The following is a 19,858-nucleotide window of genomic DNA, read 5'->3' as shown; positions in this document are numbered from 1 at the left end:
TCTGTTCCACTTTTAGAAGTTGTGCTAAACTGCATTGTTAGACCTCCTGTCCATGCGCACATAAGCCTTCTCCATTATGCTGGCACAGTACAGTAGTCCAAACAGGTTTTTTTTTTAGCACATCTCTGAGTGCTGACAGCGGGAGAACAGGGGGCATATAATAGTCCAGAATCATAAGGCGCATGCACACGGCAGACCCGACTCCGTATTATGCAGTACACAGCTATAGGCAATTTGTCTTCTGCCATATAGTATCTTATTATGGGATATTTTCTCTAGAAACTATGCTTCAAGAGGAGAATATGTCCATAATATTGCCTAAGATAAAAATATGTACCCCAATCTGAAGTACAGTATACAGGGGTACAAGGGGTGTTCCAAAGACTCATACAGATGCTCTATTACAGCTTTGTAACAAGAGCTTAAACAGAACTATAGCATGTCCATGAACCCTAGTAGTAGAATGCAAGAAACATACATAAGAACAAGAAAAAAATGCACATTTACCATAATGTTTTAGACAAGTTCATCACTTAATTATAAATGCAGTTATGGAATGATGTAAAAAAGCATTGAAAAGATGAGTCTAATTTGATTTAAAACACTTCCAGTAAACTGCAGAGTAGCCTAATGTACAAAAGTCTGCACTAAACAGATATTATTAGAAGGGGTCATATCCATTATATCATTAAGCCACAGCTTTTTACTAATTTAATTCGCTAGAGATCTGTCCATTAAACTGATAATGTTATTTCTGAAGAAGAACAAACACATTGTATCTGTATGTATTAACCGCCTGAGCTCGCCTCTACCGTCAGCAGTAGTGCGACCTTGTAGGATGAGAGGCTAACAGTATGTACCGGAGAAATAAAAATAATGCATTTTAGGTCTATAGAAAGTTTGTAGCATCGGCCTGGACAATTTGCGAACGAGATCAAATGTTCGCGAACCACAAGTTTGCGGCGGGCTGAAAAACCTTCAGGTCATATTTGCAGCCACCAAATACTTACTAGAAGTGCACAAATCATCCCACAACATGGACAGTGACATACCAGAGGGGGATCAATGGCAAAAATTCCCACAAAAAATATGCATTTTAATCAGGGGCCATTTTTATGCATCTTAAAGGGAAACTGTCAAAAATGTGCCCTGCTGGAGCCTAGAAATTTTTTATTTTAGACCATGTTAGTACAGGCCCCAAACATTAGGATAATATAATGCCACCAAAGGTACAAAACAGGAAATTTTTGGGGGCAAGCGGGAGTAGTCCAATCTCAAAGATGGATACATTTTTGAAATCCCCACAGTATAAGACCAGAACAAATCAGAAGGGTAATAGAGAAAATAAAACTGATCTAATAGACCAACAAAACCTGGAAGTGAGTAACAGAGTAGAGGGGAAGAGTGATAAGAATGCCCCAATGGCAGAGAAAATAGAAGTGATGGATAGGAAACTGACAGATATTCTTAGTGCTGTGCAGCAGTCGAGTGCATCACTGGGAGAACTGTCAGGTAAAATATCCACAATACAGGCAGATCTGTCTCAGATTAAGGACGAGATGAACAAAGTGCGCAAAAAAGTTAAGGATCTTCAGGTGGTCTCAAGGGAAATAAAGGGGGAGGTGGATGGGATTAAAAGAAGAGTGGAGGGTATAGAAACTGAAAAGAAAGCACTACAGGAAAGGGTAACGGAAATGGAGGATCGATCTCGCAGAGCGAACATACACTTGGTTGGGTTCCCTGAAGGGGCTTAAAATGAAGACCCGAGTGGGTTTGTTCAGCAATGGCTACTGGAAGTGGATGGTGCGGATCGATTTTCTGAGTGTATCTCGGTGGAGAGAGCCCACCGGATATCAAATAAACAGCCACTGGCCGGGAGCCCGCCAAGAGCAATCTTGGCCAAAATGATGAATGCCCGAGATAGAGATACTATTATGAAAAATGAAAGAAATCTCTCGCCTCTAGAATATAATGGCAGGGAAATACAAATTTACCCGGACTACTCGAGGGTAACCCAGGCTAAGCGTTGAGAATTTAGGGAAGTTAAGAAGAGAATGAAGGCGGCCAAGATTAAATACTCTCTATTCTACCCCACCAAACTGAGAGTGATTTATCATTTAAAGAGGTTCAGGAATGGTTAGATGATAAGGGGATAGGTTCTTGAATGAGTAAATATGATATTAGTGGAGTGAGCATAAAGGGGGTCGGGCAGAGAGGAGGGTGGGAGGGGTAAAGGTTAAGAGGTTGGGGAATTGTTTGGTTCGTCCGGCCAGGATGGGAAGGGGAGGGGCTATTCGGTGGTGGGATGGGTTGGGTGGGTGGATTGGGAAGAGGCGGTAGCAGTAGAAAAGGAGGAGTCAGCCGAGGAGCAGACAGAGGATGGAATAGGAGGAGGAGAAGAAGAGTCAGGCCTGCATGCAATCCGTGGCGTTAACCCCAAACCCACAAGGGTGCCACGGGTTGCATGCTTGACAGCTGTCAGAAGGTTCACCCAGTGGGCAGTAAAAGTTATGTACCTTCCCTGTCCGTGTTGGCTAGACCACGTGTCTGTGGTCAGATGTATCTTGGCACTGACACTGTGTGCCAGAGATACATTCACTTGCTGCTGAACATGGCCATATAGCTCTGGGATGCCCTTCTGTGAGAAATATTTCCTTCCGGGTTCCTTTCATTGAGGTGTGCCAATGGCCACAAATTTTCTAAAGGCCTCAGAGTCCACCAGTTTATATGGCAGTTGCTGGCGGGCTAGCAGTTCCAACAAGCCGGCGGTCAGGCATTGGGCAAGAGGGTTATCCGGCGTCATCAACTTTTTACATTCGAACATTTGGACACGGAAGCCTGCCTTCTGCCAGATGAAAGCGACGACGGCACGGTGGAAGGTGGAGTGGAGAACAAATTGGAGGAGAGAGGAGAAGGAGAAGAGGCAGGACGTGGAGTGCCGAAAGTGTGGCTTTGCCTGATCAGTCAAAACGACTGAACTGAAGACATCCTGATGCAAACTGAACGGATTACTCTCCGGTCAGAATGCATGGGGATAAAACTGATCAGTTCTTTTCCGGTATAGAGCCCCTGTGACGGAACTCTATGCCGGAAAAGAACAAGTGTGAAAGTAGCCTTACACGTTAAAAAAAGCCCACACTGTGGAGCCATGTGCATGGTGGATGACTCACTCCAGATACATTTGCAGTCTGCTTTTTGCCTCCTGTGCACTGCGAGTTATGCCTGCTTCTCCTTCCTATCTGCTGCTCCATCTCTCCCTCTGAACTCCCCTCCTCTTCCTCTCTTGTGGGCACCCACGTGACGTCCATTGACACATCATCATCGTCACCTTCACCACCACTGACATTAGAGATCTCGGAGTAGACAGCAACAGCGGGGACCACCCTCCTTGGGCTGATCTGGGTACTGTTGTCAGACCGCTGGGTGGTGGCCGTTACTACCTCCTCTTCCTCATCGATGCCAAGAATGGCTGCGCATTGGTAAGGTCTGGTAATGGATGGGAAAATAATTCCTCTGACTCAAGTGGAGAGGCTATGGTGGTGGTGGTGTCTTTGGGGGTGCACACAGCAGAGAGTGAGGAGGATGCTAATATAGAGGATGAGGAGGGTGCAGAGGCGGAAGGCTGAGTGAGCCACTCAACCAATTCTGGTGCGTCCTTTGATGTAATCGCATGCACCTTTTCCAACTTCCCACTTAGGCTCCGGCCTGGTGCACCTGCCCGACCCCTACCACCCCTGCGGAATGGCCTGTCTCTTCCTCTGCCTGTCATTTTCAAAATTACCCTGCGACAAAGTCCCTATAGAAGAGTAGCATTTGTAGAAGCAGGTATATCGCAGGCCTCAATCAATATTTTGTGGAAGCCGGTATATCAATCCCCTCTATTAGTATTTTGTGGAAACAGGTATATAGAACCCAAGATGAGTATTTGCTGAATTCTGGTAAATCAAACCCCTTAATCAATATTTTGTGGACACTGGTGTAGGCCACAATCAATATTTGGTGGAAGCCGGTATATAAATACACTCTATCAGTATTTAGTGGAAACAGGTATATAGAATCCGATAATGAGTATTTGCTGGAAGCTGGTAAATCAAACCCCTTAATCAATATTTGGTGGAAGTCGGTATATCAATACCCTGTATCAGTATTTTGTGGAAACAGGTATATAGAACCCAATAATGAGTATTTGTTGGAAGCCATTAAATCAAACCCCTTAATCAATATTTGTGAGAAGATGGTGTAACGCAGGCCAAAATCAATATTTTGTGGCAGTCGGTATATCAATCCCCTCCATCAGTATTTTGTGGAAACAGGTATATAGAACCTAATAATGAGTATTTGCTGGAAGCTGGCAAATCAAACCCCTTAATCAATATTTGGTGGAAGCTGGAGTATCGCAGGCCTCAATCTATATTTTGTGGAAGCTGGTGTATCACACTCCTCAATCAGCATTTTGTAGAAGCAGGTATATCGCACCCCTTATCATTTTTTTGGGGGGCAACAGGTATATCATACCTGTTTCAATTGCTTATTTCAATAGCGTTTGTCCCTCTATCTAGCTGCGGTATCTCAGCAGAACCGCACACAACTGCTGCACAATACAAATGCACTATAATATAGTTTCCATGTTAGAAGGTATATTATAGTTATATCACACCCCTAATCAGTTTTTTTTTTTGTGGCAACAGGTATATCACACCTGTTGCATTTACTTATTCGAATAGCAAATCTCTATCTAGCTGCGGTATCTCAGGAGAACCGCACACAACTGCTGCACAGTACAAATGCACTATAATATACTTTATAAGGATTTTTGTGGCCCTATTAGCTAGCCTTTGGTGTCCCTAACAGTCTGTCCCTGCTTCAGACAGCAACCTCTCCCTAAACTGGCAAAAAACAGAATGTAAAATGGCTGCCTGATTGTGTTTATTTATCGGGTAGGGGGTATGTCCATGTGCTGAAACGTCTCAATTGGCTGCCCTGTCCCACCTGATGGATGTGTCATTGGTCAAAGTTCTGCACAATGCAAAGAATATGGCGCTGGCGGATATCGCCATAAGTTCGTCTGTTCGGCGAACCGTGAACGAGCAAAGTTTGCCACAAAACAACCGCCAGGGCGAACCGCAAGGCCATCCCTAAATGCAACTTGTCTACAATGTGATACAAAATTACACATAACATTGTGGATAGAGATGAGCTAATCAAATTCGATCCGAATTTCAGGATAAATTCGAATCGCCTAGTATAAAAAACAAAAAAATTCAAACTTACTTCCTCCATTTGCTCTCAATGGGCCGCCAGCCTCCATCTTGCTTGAAGATCTTGTCCGAAATACCGTGCACTCATCTCCAATTGTGGAATACAATGGGGAGAGTAAATGAATGTCTGTTCTGAAGTCTGTAAAGAGATAGTTTGGGGTTTAACCTGGTGTCTAAAATGAGGAGTCACAGTGTGACTGGTCAGGGGGGGGGGGGTCTGTAAACATTGGTGTTCTTGTCTGGGGTCTGTAAACTAGGGCTCTGAAGCCAGACATAAAAGAAAAAGGCAGCTCACCACTCCAATGTTAAATGCAAAGTCTTCCTCCTAAATTGCACCCATGTATGGAAACATAGCATGGCTGGCATTCTGTGGACCAGAGTCATAGAGTCAGTATTGGGAGGAGTCAGAGTTGGTAACGCGTCTACCGAGTATAACTTAAATAATGTTAAGTAATATAAGTATTGCATAATTAATTTTAAAACATACTGTAAATGGCCAATCAGGTAGATTTTTTATATTTATTTAGAATCATTGCTTACTTGAAGGGGTTCTCCGGGAATTAAGAAAATGCAAATACTTAAATATTACTTTATTATAAATATATTCTCAAATACCTTTCATTATTTATAATGGTTCATTTTGTCTGGGGAGCAATTGTAACACCCCAGAGTGGTGTTGCCACTCCTGCACCCTGCTACTGTCTTTAATGGGCTAACACAGTGTTATCTATACACTGTGCATTCCTAATCTGTTTGCAACTGTTATGTTCATGTAATGTACCTGGTTCACCAGCAGGTGGCAGTAAACACGGCAGAGCTGCACTTAGAATGGAACTCTCCATTCCATTCTAACCCCCCTCTGGAGAGAAGTGGGCTAGCCCTACTTTCTGCAGGAAGAGTGGGGACCTGTTAGTTGCAGTCTAGTTTACCCACAGCTAGGGGGAGGGGGAGAAGGGGAACGTCTCTGCTGTACGTGCCCACGCCAGCCAGAGCACTTAAAACACTGCTGGCCATGGAGGCCAAAGCTTAAAGGCTCAGGAGCCAGGAGGTAATTTCCCTGGCATAACCTAGAGTCAGACTACAGAGAAGATAGGCAGCATACAGAAGTAGCTGAGTTATACAGCCAGCCTGTCAGTACAGCAGAGTCAGAGAGAAACAGAGATTTAGCAAAACTGAGTTTGCCTGCCAGTTTATGCTAAAGCCTGCTGGAACCAAGACAAAGCCTGAAAACTGTTTGGAGAAACGTTTATGCAAGTAAAGCTGCTGTTGAACTTCATATCAAGGTCTGGACTTAAGTTATTTCTTCAAATCCCTCAATTATTCCCCCTATTTATTGCTTCGGAGCCAAAGCCTGGGGTCTAGCGGTATCAAGGTAGGAGCACCATTACACAAAATAAGAGACATTTAGGCCGAAACATACCACTCGGCATTTCCTACGCCTTGGACGCGATATATAGAGGGGCCTTAGGGGAGGCGCCCGTTGCAATATTGGCGTCACGAACAGGATTTACGTTTGTGCCTTTATACTATAAGGCCTATAGAATTGTCAGAGAAGCTCCATAAAATGACTTCTTTACTATGTTTCTTGCGGAACGACAGGCGCAACATTGTCCGCGTCGGCTACCAAGGGGTTAATCCTCCATCTTTGCCATGTTCTTTTTGTACCTCAAGAGTGGGAAAACAGGGAAACGCCCAGCCCAAGAGCGGGAAGAGACAGCCCTTTCCATTGGGAACTGCCCACTGCAAGTGTAGAGAGTGAAGACTCCGCACCTAAGAATCCACCCCCCTTACCAGTTTGTGCGATCCAGCCAGAGGAAAGCAACATGGCTCGTCCTCTTAGCTGGGGAGAGATGGTCTGGGGCGATGAGCCTGAAGTGCAAGCCACCCTGGAAGAAGTGAGCCTTTTCCAAGTGCAGCAGAACCCAGCAAGAGAAACTGAGTTGCCTACCATGCCGGCTGGTGTGGTGGAGGTGGCTGGAGTGTCCACTCCACCGCCCAGGAAGGACTGCCTGTCCATCCAACAAAATCTAATGGTCCCGCCGGAGGTGACGGCCCATGCTCAGACGATGTGGGATTATAAGAAGGCGATCGAGGACTGGGTAATCCAGGTCCTGGACCAGCCAAGGCCGGTAGATCTGCAATTGGAGCGACATCGAGGGACCGTCCTGTGGTTCTGCATCGAAAGTGGATTACTGGAAGACTCGCCATAGTCTCAACGTGGGGGACCACATTAAAAATATACCCCCATGAACTCTCTCAATGGACCCTTTGCCACTGGGGTCACCCTATTGACCAAACCCCTTGTCCCTATGCCAGTCACTGAGAGCTGGCAGAAGGATCCAGCAGCTGCAGGCCGTGTGCGCTGCCTCCAAGAGACCGTAGAGGTAGTCCTCCGCTTCCAAAAAAAGACACAGCCCCAGCTGGACTTACTGATCCCAGGTTTACCACCGCCACCAACTTTCCAGATAGGATACCAGACGACCACCTCCTTTTCTTATACCCCAACGGTGGTCAATTATCAGCTGCGATGGAAGATGGCCACGGCTGCAGCAAGAAGGCCTCGATCTCCATCACCACCATTGGAGATTCCTTGGCCACAGCCTTTACAGCCAGGGATCCTGAGTCCCCCTGCCCCGCAGGAGGTTCCGGCAACTTGCAGAAAAATGTGGCTGCTGCCATAGCCAGCGTGACCACCCGATCACTAACAAGGTCCTCCACTAGAGGTCAATGGAGTACTGCAAGTGCAGCAAGTCTGGCTTATAAGAGGCAGGAATGCCCTCTTATGTCCTTTAGTAGCTCAAGCAGCGAAGAAGACTTCAGAAAACTCCTATAAGGAGCCCCTTTACTGCATCCTGGAAAAGGAAAAATTATAGACTATTGGGAGCCACAACATGGACTGGACTTGACTGTTGAGGGCGTGTTGGCCCATTTTCTTTTTTATTGCCCCCTGTTTGTTTCTCACGCAGATGGACATGGATTGTAAGTACTCCCCCCATCTGCAGAAAACACTTCCAAGTTGCGCCTAGCAGCGCCCAATTCCCTTTTCCCCCCTTCTCAGGTATATGTAACACATAAGGACCCTGTGCCCGCCAGGCTGTGAGGGAGCAGGGCAGGCAGAGTCTCCCAGCACAGCCCATCTCTCCTATGCTAATAGAAGACGGATGGCCCTTAGCAACGCACATTTGAGAGAGCACTGCTAATGGACATTTCAGCCACAGTTTTTTACCACAAATAAACGTTTTCCCCAAATATAGTTTATTACAAAAATGTTCCTTGTCACTGTCCCTACACATTAGCAAAAAAAAAAAGAAACAGCAGTTACACTTTAAACACTTCTGTGGCAGTCATGTTGCTTGGTTGGTAATTATGAATAAAATAGATTTATTGTAGAGGATCACTAGTGAATTCCACAATGAAAGGAAGCAGTGTATCGTCTAGTCATCACCTATATAATAGAAACACATTTGGTGGAAGAGAGAGAAAGTCAAAGGTTATAAAAATTGGCAGCAAATGATACTTTATCTTGTGAAGGACTAGCAGTAAAGAGGGATGGCATGCAGAGAATGGCAAAAGGTCAAATATGGAGAGTAGTCAGTATTAGGAAGTAGTGCGAAAGATGAAGGAGAATTCAGTGTACTTCATATGTTCATGGAGAAGGTATCTAGGACCTCCCGTGGCTCCTTGCATGGATTAGTAACTGCACCTAATTCACCAATCCAATCTAGACCCCCTAATACAGTAATATATTTAAATGGGACATTAAAAGTGCTGTTCTCCTATAAAAAATTTTTTTAAAAAAATAGTTCTACATTTTCTAACCAGCACGGTGATCTTAATGCGTTTGTAATTGCATTTATTATAATGTTTCTTTATGGCACCACCTGCTGCTCGTTCCTCTCCTTATTTCTGTATCCACCTCAGTAACATTGCACATGTGCAGTTTCATCCTTCAACTGATGCCAGCTGGATCTACTGTTAGAGGCTGTGAAAACTACAGGGAGAGAGCTACAGCAGAAAGGACATGACTCCCGAGAAAGGACATTCACAATGAGCGCTAGCTTAAAATAAATCTAGCAGAACCATTGGAGCAGTGAATGGAGATCTCTGGATCCATGTGTGGTACAGGGCTGGTACTAGCTTTGTTAGAAAGCTTTCAAAGTGTATTCATTGGGGAATTCCAGTTAACTAAAATTATCCCCTATCCACAGGATAACTATTATATCGGGGGGGTCCTCACAAATCACGATAACAGGGCTCGTACCCCTTGCACCCCCCTGAAATGAACATAGCAGCCGGTCGGCATTCGTGCGACTGCTCTATTCATTTCTATGGTTATTCTGAAGATAGCTGAGTGCTGTACTCCAGAACTCTCATAGACTCACATTCCCGACTAGTTGCTCTTTTCATTTCAGGGGGCTGCAGGGGATATGGGGACCCCGTTCTTTTGATTGGTGTGGGTCCCAGTTGTAGGACTTCCATCGGTCTAATAGTTATCCCCTAGCCTATGGCTAGGGAATAACAATATAACTGGAATACCTCTTTAATATCCTACTGTATGTAAGGGCAGCATATTACTGCTGCTACATGTCTATAAGGCCTCTTGCACACGACAGTTGTTTTTTGCGTCCGCAAATTGTGCATCCGCTAAAAAAAACAGATGCGGCATCCGTTTTTTTGGGGAGGATCCGTTTTTTTTTTCACAGATCCCTTGTAATAAATGCCTATCCTTGTCCGCAAATGTGAAAAAAGTAGGACATGCACTATTTTTTTTGCTGAAGGGAAATACGGACAACGGACGCAGAACACAAACGGATGAACTATCAGCATTTTTTGGCTGAACTATTGAAATGAATGGGTCCCCATCCTATCCGCGAAAAAAAAAAACGGAACGGAGGCCGAGAAAAACAACTGTCGTGTGCATGAGGCCTAATACTAGTATCCAAAATGGCACAAGAAAGTGTTTTGCTCCTAGCAGTACTGGACACCTAGCTTATGATATATGATATTCATGAGGAGGACATATTTCTATTTTATGACTTGTTTTGAAGCATGACCACAAGGCTATAACTAGGGGGGAGCAACTGGGGCGTGTGCCCTGGGTGCCGGTGCCAGAAGGGATGTAAAAAAGCCACTTTGTCTTGGCCAGTGTATGTAAATATGGAACTAGGACAGTAGCCTGAGGGGGCCCAAAGACCCTTGTGCCACATAAGAAGACACTAGTATTATAGAAAGTTCATGCTGGTCAAGTTACACCTCTGGATGGAGGGAAGGTGTTAGGTCAACAATTTGGCATGGTAGGAGGGGAAGGGGGTAGGTCCTGTTTAAACTTTTTTCTCTGGCAGCCTGAAAGCTATGTGCCTCCCTGCCACTGGCCACAAAGTACTAAGGGATGGGGGGCCCAAGCTGAACTCTTGCCCAGGGCCCATGAGCCTTTAGCTACACCCTTGTGTGGCAGTGTATTCTATTGCAGTCTATGGTGCAAACTATCGGAACATAACATGTACAAATTCCCTATGGAGACTAAAAATCACATTACCATTCAAAAATAAATGAATAAAAAAATGATCAAAAAAGTTTTATCACACAGCTCTGGGCGTCCAAATATGAGGATGCAAAGTAAAAAAAAAAAAATAAAGGGTTTTTAAAAAGTAGTAAAATGAAATAATTACTGAACTGCAAAATAAGCTCATCATGTAATTTTTAGCTTATAAAAACACCATAAAAACAAATCTCAAAAAACATGGTAGAAATGCATTTTTTTTATTTATTTCACTGGCATTAAATTTTTTCCTGTTTTATATTAAATAGTGCCAATAAAAAAAAAAAATTGTCCCACAAAAAATAAGCCGTCGTAAGGCTGTGTGAGCGGAATGTAAAAAAGTGGATGGGTCTTGAAAGACGGAGGAAAAAAATGAAAATGCAAAAACAAAAATTTAGGTTTTACTGATATTTGCAGAGTTATTGTAGAATTAAAATAACTAAATGTATTTTATAGATAAACTTTTTTTTTTTTTGCGCGTAGGCTTAATTGGTCTTTTTACGATATAGAGAAGGGAAGTTCTGGTAAATGACCATGCTGTCATTGACCTACATTAGACTCTGAGCGATTCCAACTGCCTTTCTAGCAGTATTTTCATCCTGTGGCTCACATTATCTAAGCTTTCCAGGACCAGACAGGGTGTCATTCACTCACATAGCTGCACATATGTTCCGGCGACATAGATTACAGCGCTATTTTATATGGTAATTCTTCCCTCTGCGTGCTATAACAAATCTGAGTTCTCTTTACTAAATCCATATGCTCGCTCTCACTGATCGCTGCCAAGACTTGCAATGACTAGCTAATTTAAACTGTCGCAATGAACCTACTGCAATTGTCAATTTATCTTGGTACATTTGAAGATCTGCTCCACTTAACTTCATAACAGAAAGCATTCGACATTTTCTACCATTCCAATATGGCTTTATCTCCTGGGAAGACGTGGAAATATAAACAATATTCAGGATAAATGTCATTTAAAGGGAACGTGTACATATGTAGCAGATTTCATTCATTGAAAGTCTAGCTCCACTCTGGACTATAAGAACAATATATTATGTATCTATCTTGTTTGTAGGGTCGGCCTTAGGGATGTGCGACCTGTGCAGCCTCATAGGAAACAGCAGTAATCGCGGTTTACTGGGGGCACCACAAGGAATCTTTTTTTTTTTTAATGCAGTATTATTTAGACTTTGTACAGCACTGTTATTATATATGGATGGAGCTGTAATTTGGTTACTGTATGTTGGTATCATTTGAGCATTGTATGGTGGTACATACATGTATGACTGAGAACTGAAGTAATGTGACTAGAAGAATCAAGTACCTGAAGTTAAAGGGGTTATCCAACTCCTATAATGCCCCCTCTAATGCCCGGGCCCCCCACACAGGTTGTACTTACCTTGATTCTTTGCACCCGCGTCGCTTCTGGTGCCCGCACAGCCACAGCTGCATCTCGCCATCGCCAATAGCAGGCTGCAATGGTAATGAGCCTCCCTAGCATGGCGGGTGACGATAGGGAGGCTCAACTCATCACAGCCTACTATTGGCTGCCCATCGCTGGATGTTTTGATCTGTGCGATAGGGACATGCAGCGGCGGCCATCTGGGCATCGGATGCCTAGGAGCAAGGTAAGTACAACCTGTGTGAGGGCCCTGGGCATTAGAGGAGGCATTATAGGGGTTGGATAACCCCTTTAACCCCTTAAGGACCGGGCTCATTTTCACCTTAAGGACCAGGCCATTTTTTGCAAATCTGACCAGTGTCACTTTATGTGTGAATAACTTTAGAACGCTTTTACTTATCCAGGCCATTCTGAGATAGTTTTTTCGTCACATATTGTACTTTATGACACTGGTAAAATGGAGCAAAAAAAAAAATCATTTTTATTTATAAAAAAAATACCAAATTTACCAAAAATTTCGAAAAATTTGCAAATTTCCAAGTTTCAATTACTCTACTTCTATAATACATAGTAATACCGCCAAAAATAGTTATTACTTTACATTCCCCATATGTCTACTTTATGTTTGGATCATTTTGGGAATGACATTTTATTTTCTGGGGACGTTACAAGGCTTAGAAGTTTAGAAGCAAATCTTGAAATTTTTCAGAGATTTTCAAAAAACCACTTTTTAAGGACCAGTTCAGGTCTGAAGTCACTTTGTGAGGCTTACATAATAGAAACCACCCAAAAATGACCCCATTCTAGAAACTAAATCCCTCAAGGTATTCAAAACTGGTTTTACAAACTTTGTTAACCCTTTAGGTGTTCCACAGGAGTTATTGGCAAATGGAGATGAAATTTGAGAATTTAAATTTTTGGGCAAATTTTCCCTTTTAATAATTTTTTTTCCAGTAACAAAGCAAGGGTTAACAGCCAAACAAAACTACTGTACGGGCACACGGTAGGGCGTAGAGGGAAAGGTGCACCGTGTGGTTTTTGGAAGGCAGAATTTGCTGGACTGGTTTATTTACAGCATGTCCCATTTGAAGCCACCCTGATGCACCCCTAGAGTAGAAATTGCATAAAAGTGAACCCATCTAAGAATTTACACCTCTCAAGGTATTCAAAACTGGTTTTACAAACTTTTTTAACCCTTTAGGTGTTCCACAAGAATTCATGGAAAATAGAGATAAAATTTTAAAATTTCACTTTTTTGGCAGATTTTCCATTTTAATATTTTTTTTCCAGTTACAAAGCAAGGGTTAACAGCCAAACAAAACTGAATATTTATGGCTCTGATTCTGTAGCTTACAGAAACACCCCATATGTGGTCGTAAACTGCTGTACGGGCACACGGCAGGGCGCAGAAGGAAAGGAATGCCATACGGTTTTTGGAAGGCAGATTTTGCTGGACCGTTTTTTTGGCACCATGTCCCATTTGAAGCCCCCCTGATGCACCTCTAGAGTAGAAACTCCAAAAAAGTGACCCCATTTTAGATGGGTGGCAGTTTTGTTGGTACTATTTTCGGGTACATATGATTTTTTGTTGCTCTATATTACACTTTTTGTGAGGCAAGGTAACAAGAAATAGCTGTTTTGGCATCGTTTTTATTTTTTGTTATTTACAACATTCGTCCGACAGGTTAGATCATGTAGTATTTTTATAGAGCAGGTTGTCACGGACGCGACAATACCAAATCTGACTACTTATTTTGGTTGTTTGTTTCAGTTTTACATAACAAAGCATAAAAAAAAAAAAAAAGATTCTTTAGTGTCTCCACATTCTGAAAGCAATAGTTTTATTTATTTTTTGGGCGACTGTCTTGTTTAGGGGCTCATTTTTGTCGGGATGAGATGACGGTTTGATTGGCACTATTTTGGGGTGCGTATGACTTTTTGATCGCTTGCTATTACACTTTTTGTGATGTAGGGTGACAAAAAATAGCTTTTTTTACACAGTTTTTTTTTTTTTTTTTACTGTATTCACCTGAGGGGTTAGTTCAGTGTTAGTTCATGTGATATTTTTATAGAGCAAGTTATTACGGACGCTGAGATACCTAATATGTATACTTTTTTTTATTTATGTAAGTTTTACACATTGATTCCATTTTTGAAACAAAAAAATCATGTTTTAGTGTCTCCATAGTCTGAGAGCCATTGTTTTTTCAGTTTTTGGGCGATTATCTTGGGTAGGGTACGATTTTTGTGGGATGAGATGACGATTTGATTGGCACTATTTTGGGGAGCGTATAACTTTTTGATCGCTTGCTATTCCACTTTTTGTGATGTAAGGTGACAAAAAATGGCATTTTTTACACCGTTTTTATTTTTTATGGTGTTTATCAAATGGGGTGGATCATGTGATATATTTATAGAGCCGTTCGTTAGGGACGCGGCGATACCTAATATGTGCGTTTTTTCTTTTTGTTTTTCTTTTTTATTAGAAAATCAGGGGAATGGGGCATGTTTTTTTTTTTAACTTGAAACTTTCTTTTTTTATTCAAAATACTTTTTTTTACATATTTTTTTTTAAACTTTATTTCTGTCCCACTCTTTTGGGGGTCTGATCCCCTCTGCAATGCATTACAATACATCTGTATTGTAATGCATTGCCTGTTAGTGTATGACACTGAGTCATACACTAACAGGTTGCCTAGGAGACGGGCCTGAGGCTGGATCTCCTCGGCTCCCGTAGAAGGCAGTTCCCGATGCCATGCAGGGCATTGGGCAGCCTCTGCACGGCATCTGGCTGCCTTGTCACGCATCGGGTTCCCGCCACAGCAGCGCGGGGACTCGATGTGATCACTCACCTGCTGCAAACCACTTTTATGTCGCGGTCAGTGCGGACCGCGGCATAGAAGGGGTTAATCCGCCGGCGGATACAGCAGGGGCCTGGCTACCATGGACTTCCGGGCCCCTGCAGTGATCGCGCGCACCGCTCCGGTGCCCGCCCGATCATCCCGCTGTGCATGTACAGCGGAATGCATTCTGGCAATGCATCCCCCGCCGTACATGTACGGCGTTCTGCGCTAAGAGGTTAAAGGTGTTTTACCATGACTGTTGCAAAAAAAGATACAAAACATGTCAGTCTCTTTCTGACAAGAAAGGTCACCGCTCCTAAACAGTACAAATGGCTGGTGGCAGTTGAAGGATGGAACTGAGCATGTGCGACCACCACACTATACAGCTTAAATACCAGGAGAAGCCATAAGATTTAGATACTATTTCACAAATGTAGCATTTTTGTGACAGAAAGTAAATTACTAAAAATAATTTGTTTTTTATGCCGAATATTATGTTAAAATAACAATTAATAATGGCACAGCCCCTTTAAAGAAAAGAAAGGTAAGTATGTGTGTACAAAGGGGACAAGGACAAGGGCAGCTATGATGAGGTTGGCTACTTTTTAAGTTTTCTAATATGTCATAAACTGTTTATATTGAAATGTTCATGCACCTATTCCTTGCGCCAGCTCGGTACTGGAAGGCCCCTTGCTCTGCATGAATGGGAAATATTTTGCGTTGACAATGTATGAGATACAGGACAGATTCCCATTAAAATCAATGGGACGCTGGATACACGTGGATTTAATGTGGATTTTAGTGGTGAATATGTCTCAACTGCTATGTGAACACACCCTAGCTGGATGCGCTCGGGGCATGCGCAGATGCTGCGCAAGTTTTGCTGCCTGTATATCTGCACTTGCACAATGGCACATTCCGCAACTGTGCAGTACCTGTGCAGAAATAAATGTGGCAAGGGAAAGACGAGGAAGCGGCCACATGATTGCCTCCATCTTACATCCTATGCTGGCCGTCCTGTCCACAGCTTACATGTCTTGTCTATGGGCAGGGGAGCCTTCAGGTGACCAACTGGGGCAGGAAATAAACGCATTAAGACTTTTTACAATTAGTCTTTTTTTTTTTTTTTTTTTATAAAATCACATACCAGTAATTTTAATTTATATTATGACTTACAGTGTTTTGTCCTATTTTACGCATTCTGTTCACTGTGGGGTCTATTATCTTTACAGGCAGTTTCCAGAATGTAATTAAGCCAGCCTGTGACAACCAGTCTATTGCCATTGTTGGCGCCATGACCATGCCTCCTACAGCGCTGATGGGGATTGAATCAGAGTCTTCACAAGGGATGTCTACAGCTTTAGGACCACCCCATCATATGTTGACAATATCTCCAATCAAAATGCCACTTTTAGGTATGCTTTTCCAATATACTCTATACTGTGAAGCAACTTGGACATGCAATTTGATGTCTCCTCCTAGGCCAGTGATGTTACCTTCACCGGCCACTTGGCCTAGGTGCAGCTCTACTATTCAAGTGAATGGGGCAATACCAGCCCAGTGCCAAGCTGTAATAGAAAGCACAGAAACTATACAATGTATGGCACTGTGCTTGGTTAGATGTAAGGAGTTCTTTTCAAACAGCTGATTGGCAGGGGTGCCGAGTGTCAAACCCCAACTGATCAGATTGATGACCTATCCTGAGGATAGGTGATCAATATACCAGTCCTGAAAAACTAGTCCTGAAAAAAACCAATAAACCAGTCCTGAAAAAATTATTATTGATGACCAGATCATCTGTTAGAAGAGGCCAGGCGCTCCGTGGCCTAGTTGCAGCTCAACCTCATTCAAGTCAATGGGGCTGAGCACAGCCGCTATGCGATGTTGGGCGCTGTGCTTAGAAATCTGCCAGAAGCTTGCAGAGCGCACCACAGCTCCAGTGAGCGTAGTGGCTCCCTTAAACAACTGATGAGCGGGTGTGCCAGGACTAGGACCTCTGCCGATGTGATAATGCTGATCTATCTTGAGGATAGAAAGAACAATATATCATATAGAGCAGCACAACTGTACCTTCACATTGGACTTTAGGAATGCATCAGCCTATCCAAGGCCCCAGATCCATAGGGGTCACCACGACAATATTCAAATTAAAGCAGATGGCAGCATCTCCAGTCCAACAAGGTTTATTCACAAGTGGTGCATGAGACAGTACAAAGGGTCCAAGCTTGAAAAAGGCTACCATGTAGCCGAAACGTTGCTGTCTTTGGACCTTTTGTACTGTCTCATGCACCACTTGTGAATAAACCTTGTTGGACTGGAGATGCTGCCATCTGCTTTAATTTGAATACTATCTTGATGATAGGTCATCATTTAGCCGAATAAACCCTTTAATGTTTTGCTTGTAGGAACATTACTTTCATAAGACTTAAAGAGATGCTATGGTTTCTTCTTTGTATATTGAAAAATGAGACATTTTCCTATATAATTTCTGTATAAATATTGCATAGTTTTCATTACCTCTGCTTGCAGTCATTTAATAGGAACCTTTGGTGGTTACCTCCAGGGAATAAAACATGCCCTGGTCATGTGATGGACACACAGAGGCTCACGTCATTATAGTACAGTTATCAGTGTAACTTTTAATGAGTGCAATACAGTGTGTGATGGACATGATCTGTTAAGGTCCCTTTACAGGGGTCGATATTACCGCAGATTGTCGGGAGGGAATCTATCACAGTGTAGCGGAAGGGGAGGAACACCATGATGACAACAAAAGGAAAATGATCAGGAACTAGGCCTCAAGGCTAGGCAAAGGGAAATGGGGACTACCTAGGGAAACCCTAAACCTAGCCCTGACTCCTGTCAGTATGAATAGACCCTGAAGGTGGGAATATTCATACACCGTAAACCTAGGCCCTAGTAACCCTGAAAATCCCTAGGATTAGTGACAGGGTCTGAGACTACTGGTTCCTTCCCAGATGAATGAACCAGCGTCTCCCTGAGGCCTAGTAAACAACGAGCAAATGGGAACAACTTATCTTCAATAGAGAAGGATGAGCAGGAACTCATATGAGGACCACACACCAGCTCTTCCAACTCCAGGCAGAGAATATCAACCGCATGGTATGAAGTGTGAGTCCACACTAAATGGAGGAGCAGTAATGACCACAAGCTACACCGGAGACAAGAGGTGTGGTCTTTACCAACAACAACACTGCAACAAGTGAAAACAGATAGGCTGTCAGATGACCTAACGTGCAGCCAGTCTCTGAGATCTTCTAACCTCTGTCACTGGAGGGACCGTGACAGAATCATTCCTTCCCGACAATCTGCTGATTGCTGGTGGAGGAGACCTATGCACTTACATGCTGCGATCCTCTCCAGAGGATGGGGAGGAGTGATCGCTAATGACATCGCTTATCCCCATACCGACTCGCTATTTGCCGGCAGGACGATCTGCTGTCGGGGAAACAATGATTTTTGTGTTCACACAAACGACCTAATTACCTGATGAACGAGTGTTTCACTCTTTCATCGGGTAATCGGTGGTACATTTACACCGCCAGATCATCGCTAATGAGCATTATTATGGACGCTCGTTAGCTATGATCTATGCGATTCTCGGCCCGTGTAAAGGGCGCTCTACACTTACATAATTAATATCCATGTACTGTAACTTGTAATGAACCGGTGCGATCACAAGGCCAGGACAGACCTTTATCTGCTGAATGGCAGCAAGCAGAGATCCTGAAAACCATGAGAAATGCACACAGAAAGTAAATTAAAAAAGTGTAATTTCTCACTATGCAATTACTATTTATATGGTGAGATAATTATTCAGATTTTTTTTTATAATTGGAGCGGGTCCAGAAATTAATAATGTTCCTATTGTTAATAAGACATCCTGGGTCATCTTTCCATTTGACCTACCATATTGTGACCCTTTTTGCTCTTTCAGGCTACATCTGTTCTATGCTTAATTAATTAATAGTTTCTTCTCTGAACGTATCTGCAAATCAGGCATGCCAAGCTGAATGGCTGGAGACTTGATTTTAGGAAAGCAATGCAATGCATGTTTTGGCTAAGACATTGATGAATGCTGCCAGACTAAAAGAAAATGTACGTATATGAGTGAAAATAGACAAAGAGCAATAGACAGCTCCCCTCATGCCCGCAATGCATTGGTCTAATTGCCCGTTGTACAGAGGGATCATAAAGTCTTGTACATACTGTAGATGTATGTTTGTAGGTGTGTTGTGTATGTTTGCTTTAGGCCTCATTCACACGTATGTTGCCTGGCCTTTCCGTGCATTGGGGACTGCAATGTGCAGTCCCCAATGCACAGGCAACATCCGTGTGACTGCCGCAGACGGATCCAGATCCATCCAACTTGAATGGGTCCGTGATTTGTCTGCACTGCAAAAAGAAAACAGAACAAGTTTTTTTACTTTTTTGCAGTTCCACACAGCAAACTTCCGGATTGCATTTCAATAAGTGAATGGGTCCGCATCCTTGATGCAGTGCGCACACGGCGGAGGACCATATATTGCGAACATGCTGTTTGCAGGCCACAATATGGGTATGGCCAAGCAACGGCCATGTGCATCTGCATGAGGCTCCGGATGCGTTCAGGGTCCGTTCAGTGAAACTCGCACCATTTTGCAAGCAAGTTCAGTCAGTTTTGTCTGTGATTGCGTTCAGTTGTTCAGTTTTTTCAGAGCGGGTGCAATGCGTTTTAATTTGTTTTTTAGAATATTCTAAAAGATTAATATATAGCAATATAGCGAATATTATGTAATAATTATGTAGTAAG

The 19,858-nt window shown here is 43.2% G+C and overlaps 1 protein-coding gene across 1 annotated transcript in view; it reads left to right on the top strand.

Annotated features, from left to right (window-relative positions):
* The window catches only part of TCERG1L (transcription elongation regulator 1 like), a 343,152-nt gene that overhangs the window by 133,065 nt on the left and 190,229 nt on the right, over positions 1 to 19,858 (top strand). The window contains exons 4-5 of the mRNA XM_040437737.1: positions 2,476 to 2,485; positions 16,289 to 16,460. Coding sequence (XP_040293671.1) covers positions 2,476 to 2,485; positions 16,289 to 16,460 — 182 coding nt within the window. The remainder of the gene's footprint in view (positions 1 to 2,475; positions 2,486 to 16,288; positions 16,461 to 19,858) is intronic.

This window comes from Bufo bufo, chromosome 6 (assembly GCF_905171765.1).
Source record: "Bufo bufo chromosome 6, aBufBuf1.1, whole genome shotgun sequence".
Classification (NCBI taxonomy): domain Eukaryota; kingdom Metazoa; phylum Chordata; class Amphibia; order Anura; family Bufonidae; genus Bufo; species Bufo bufo.
This window is presented reverse-complemented; position numbering and strand designations above follow the sequence as displayed.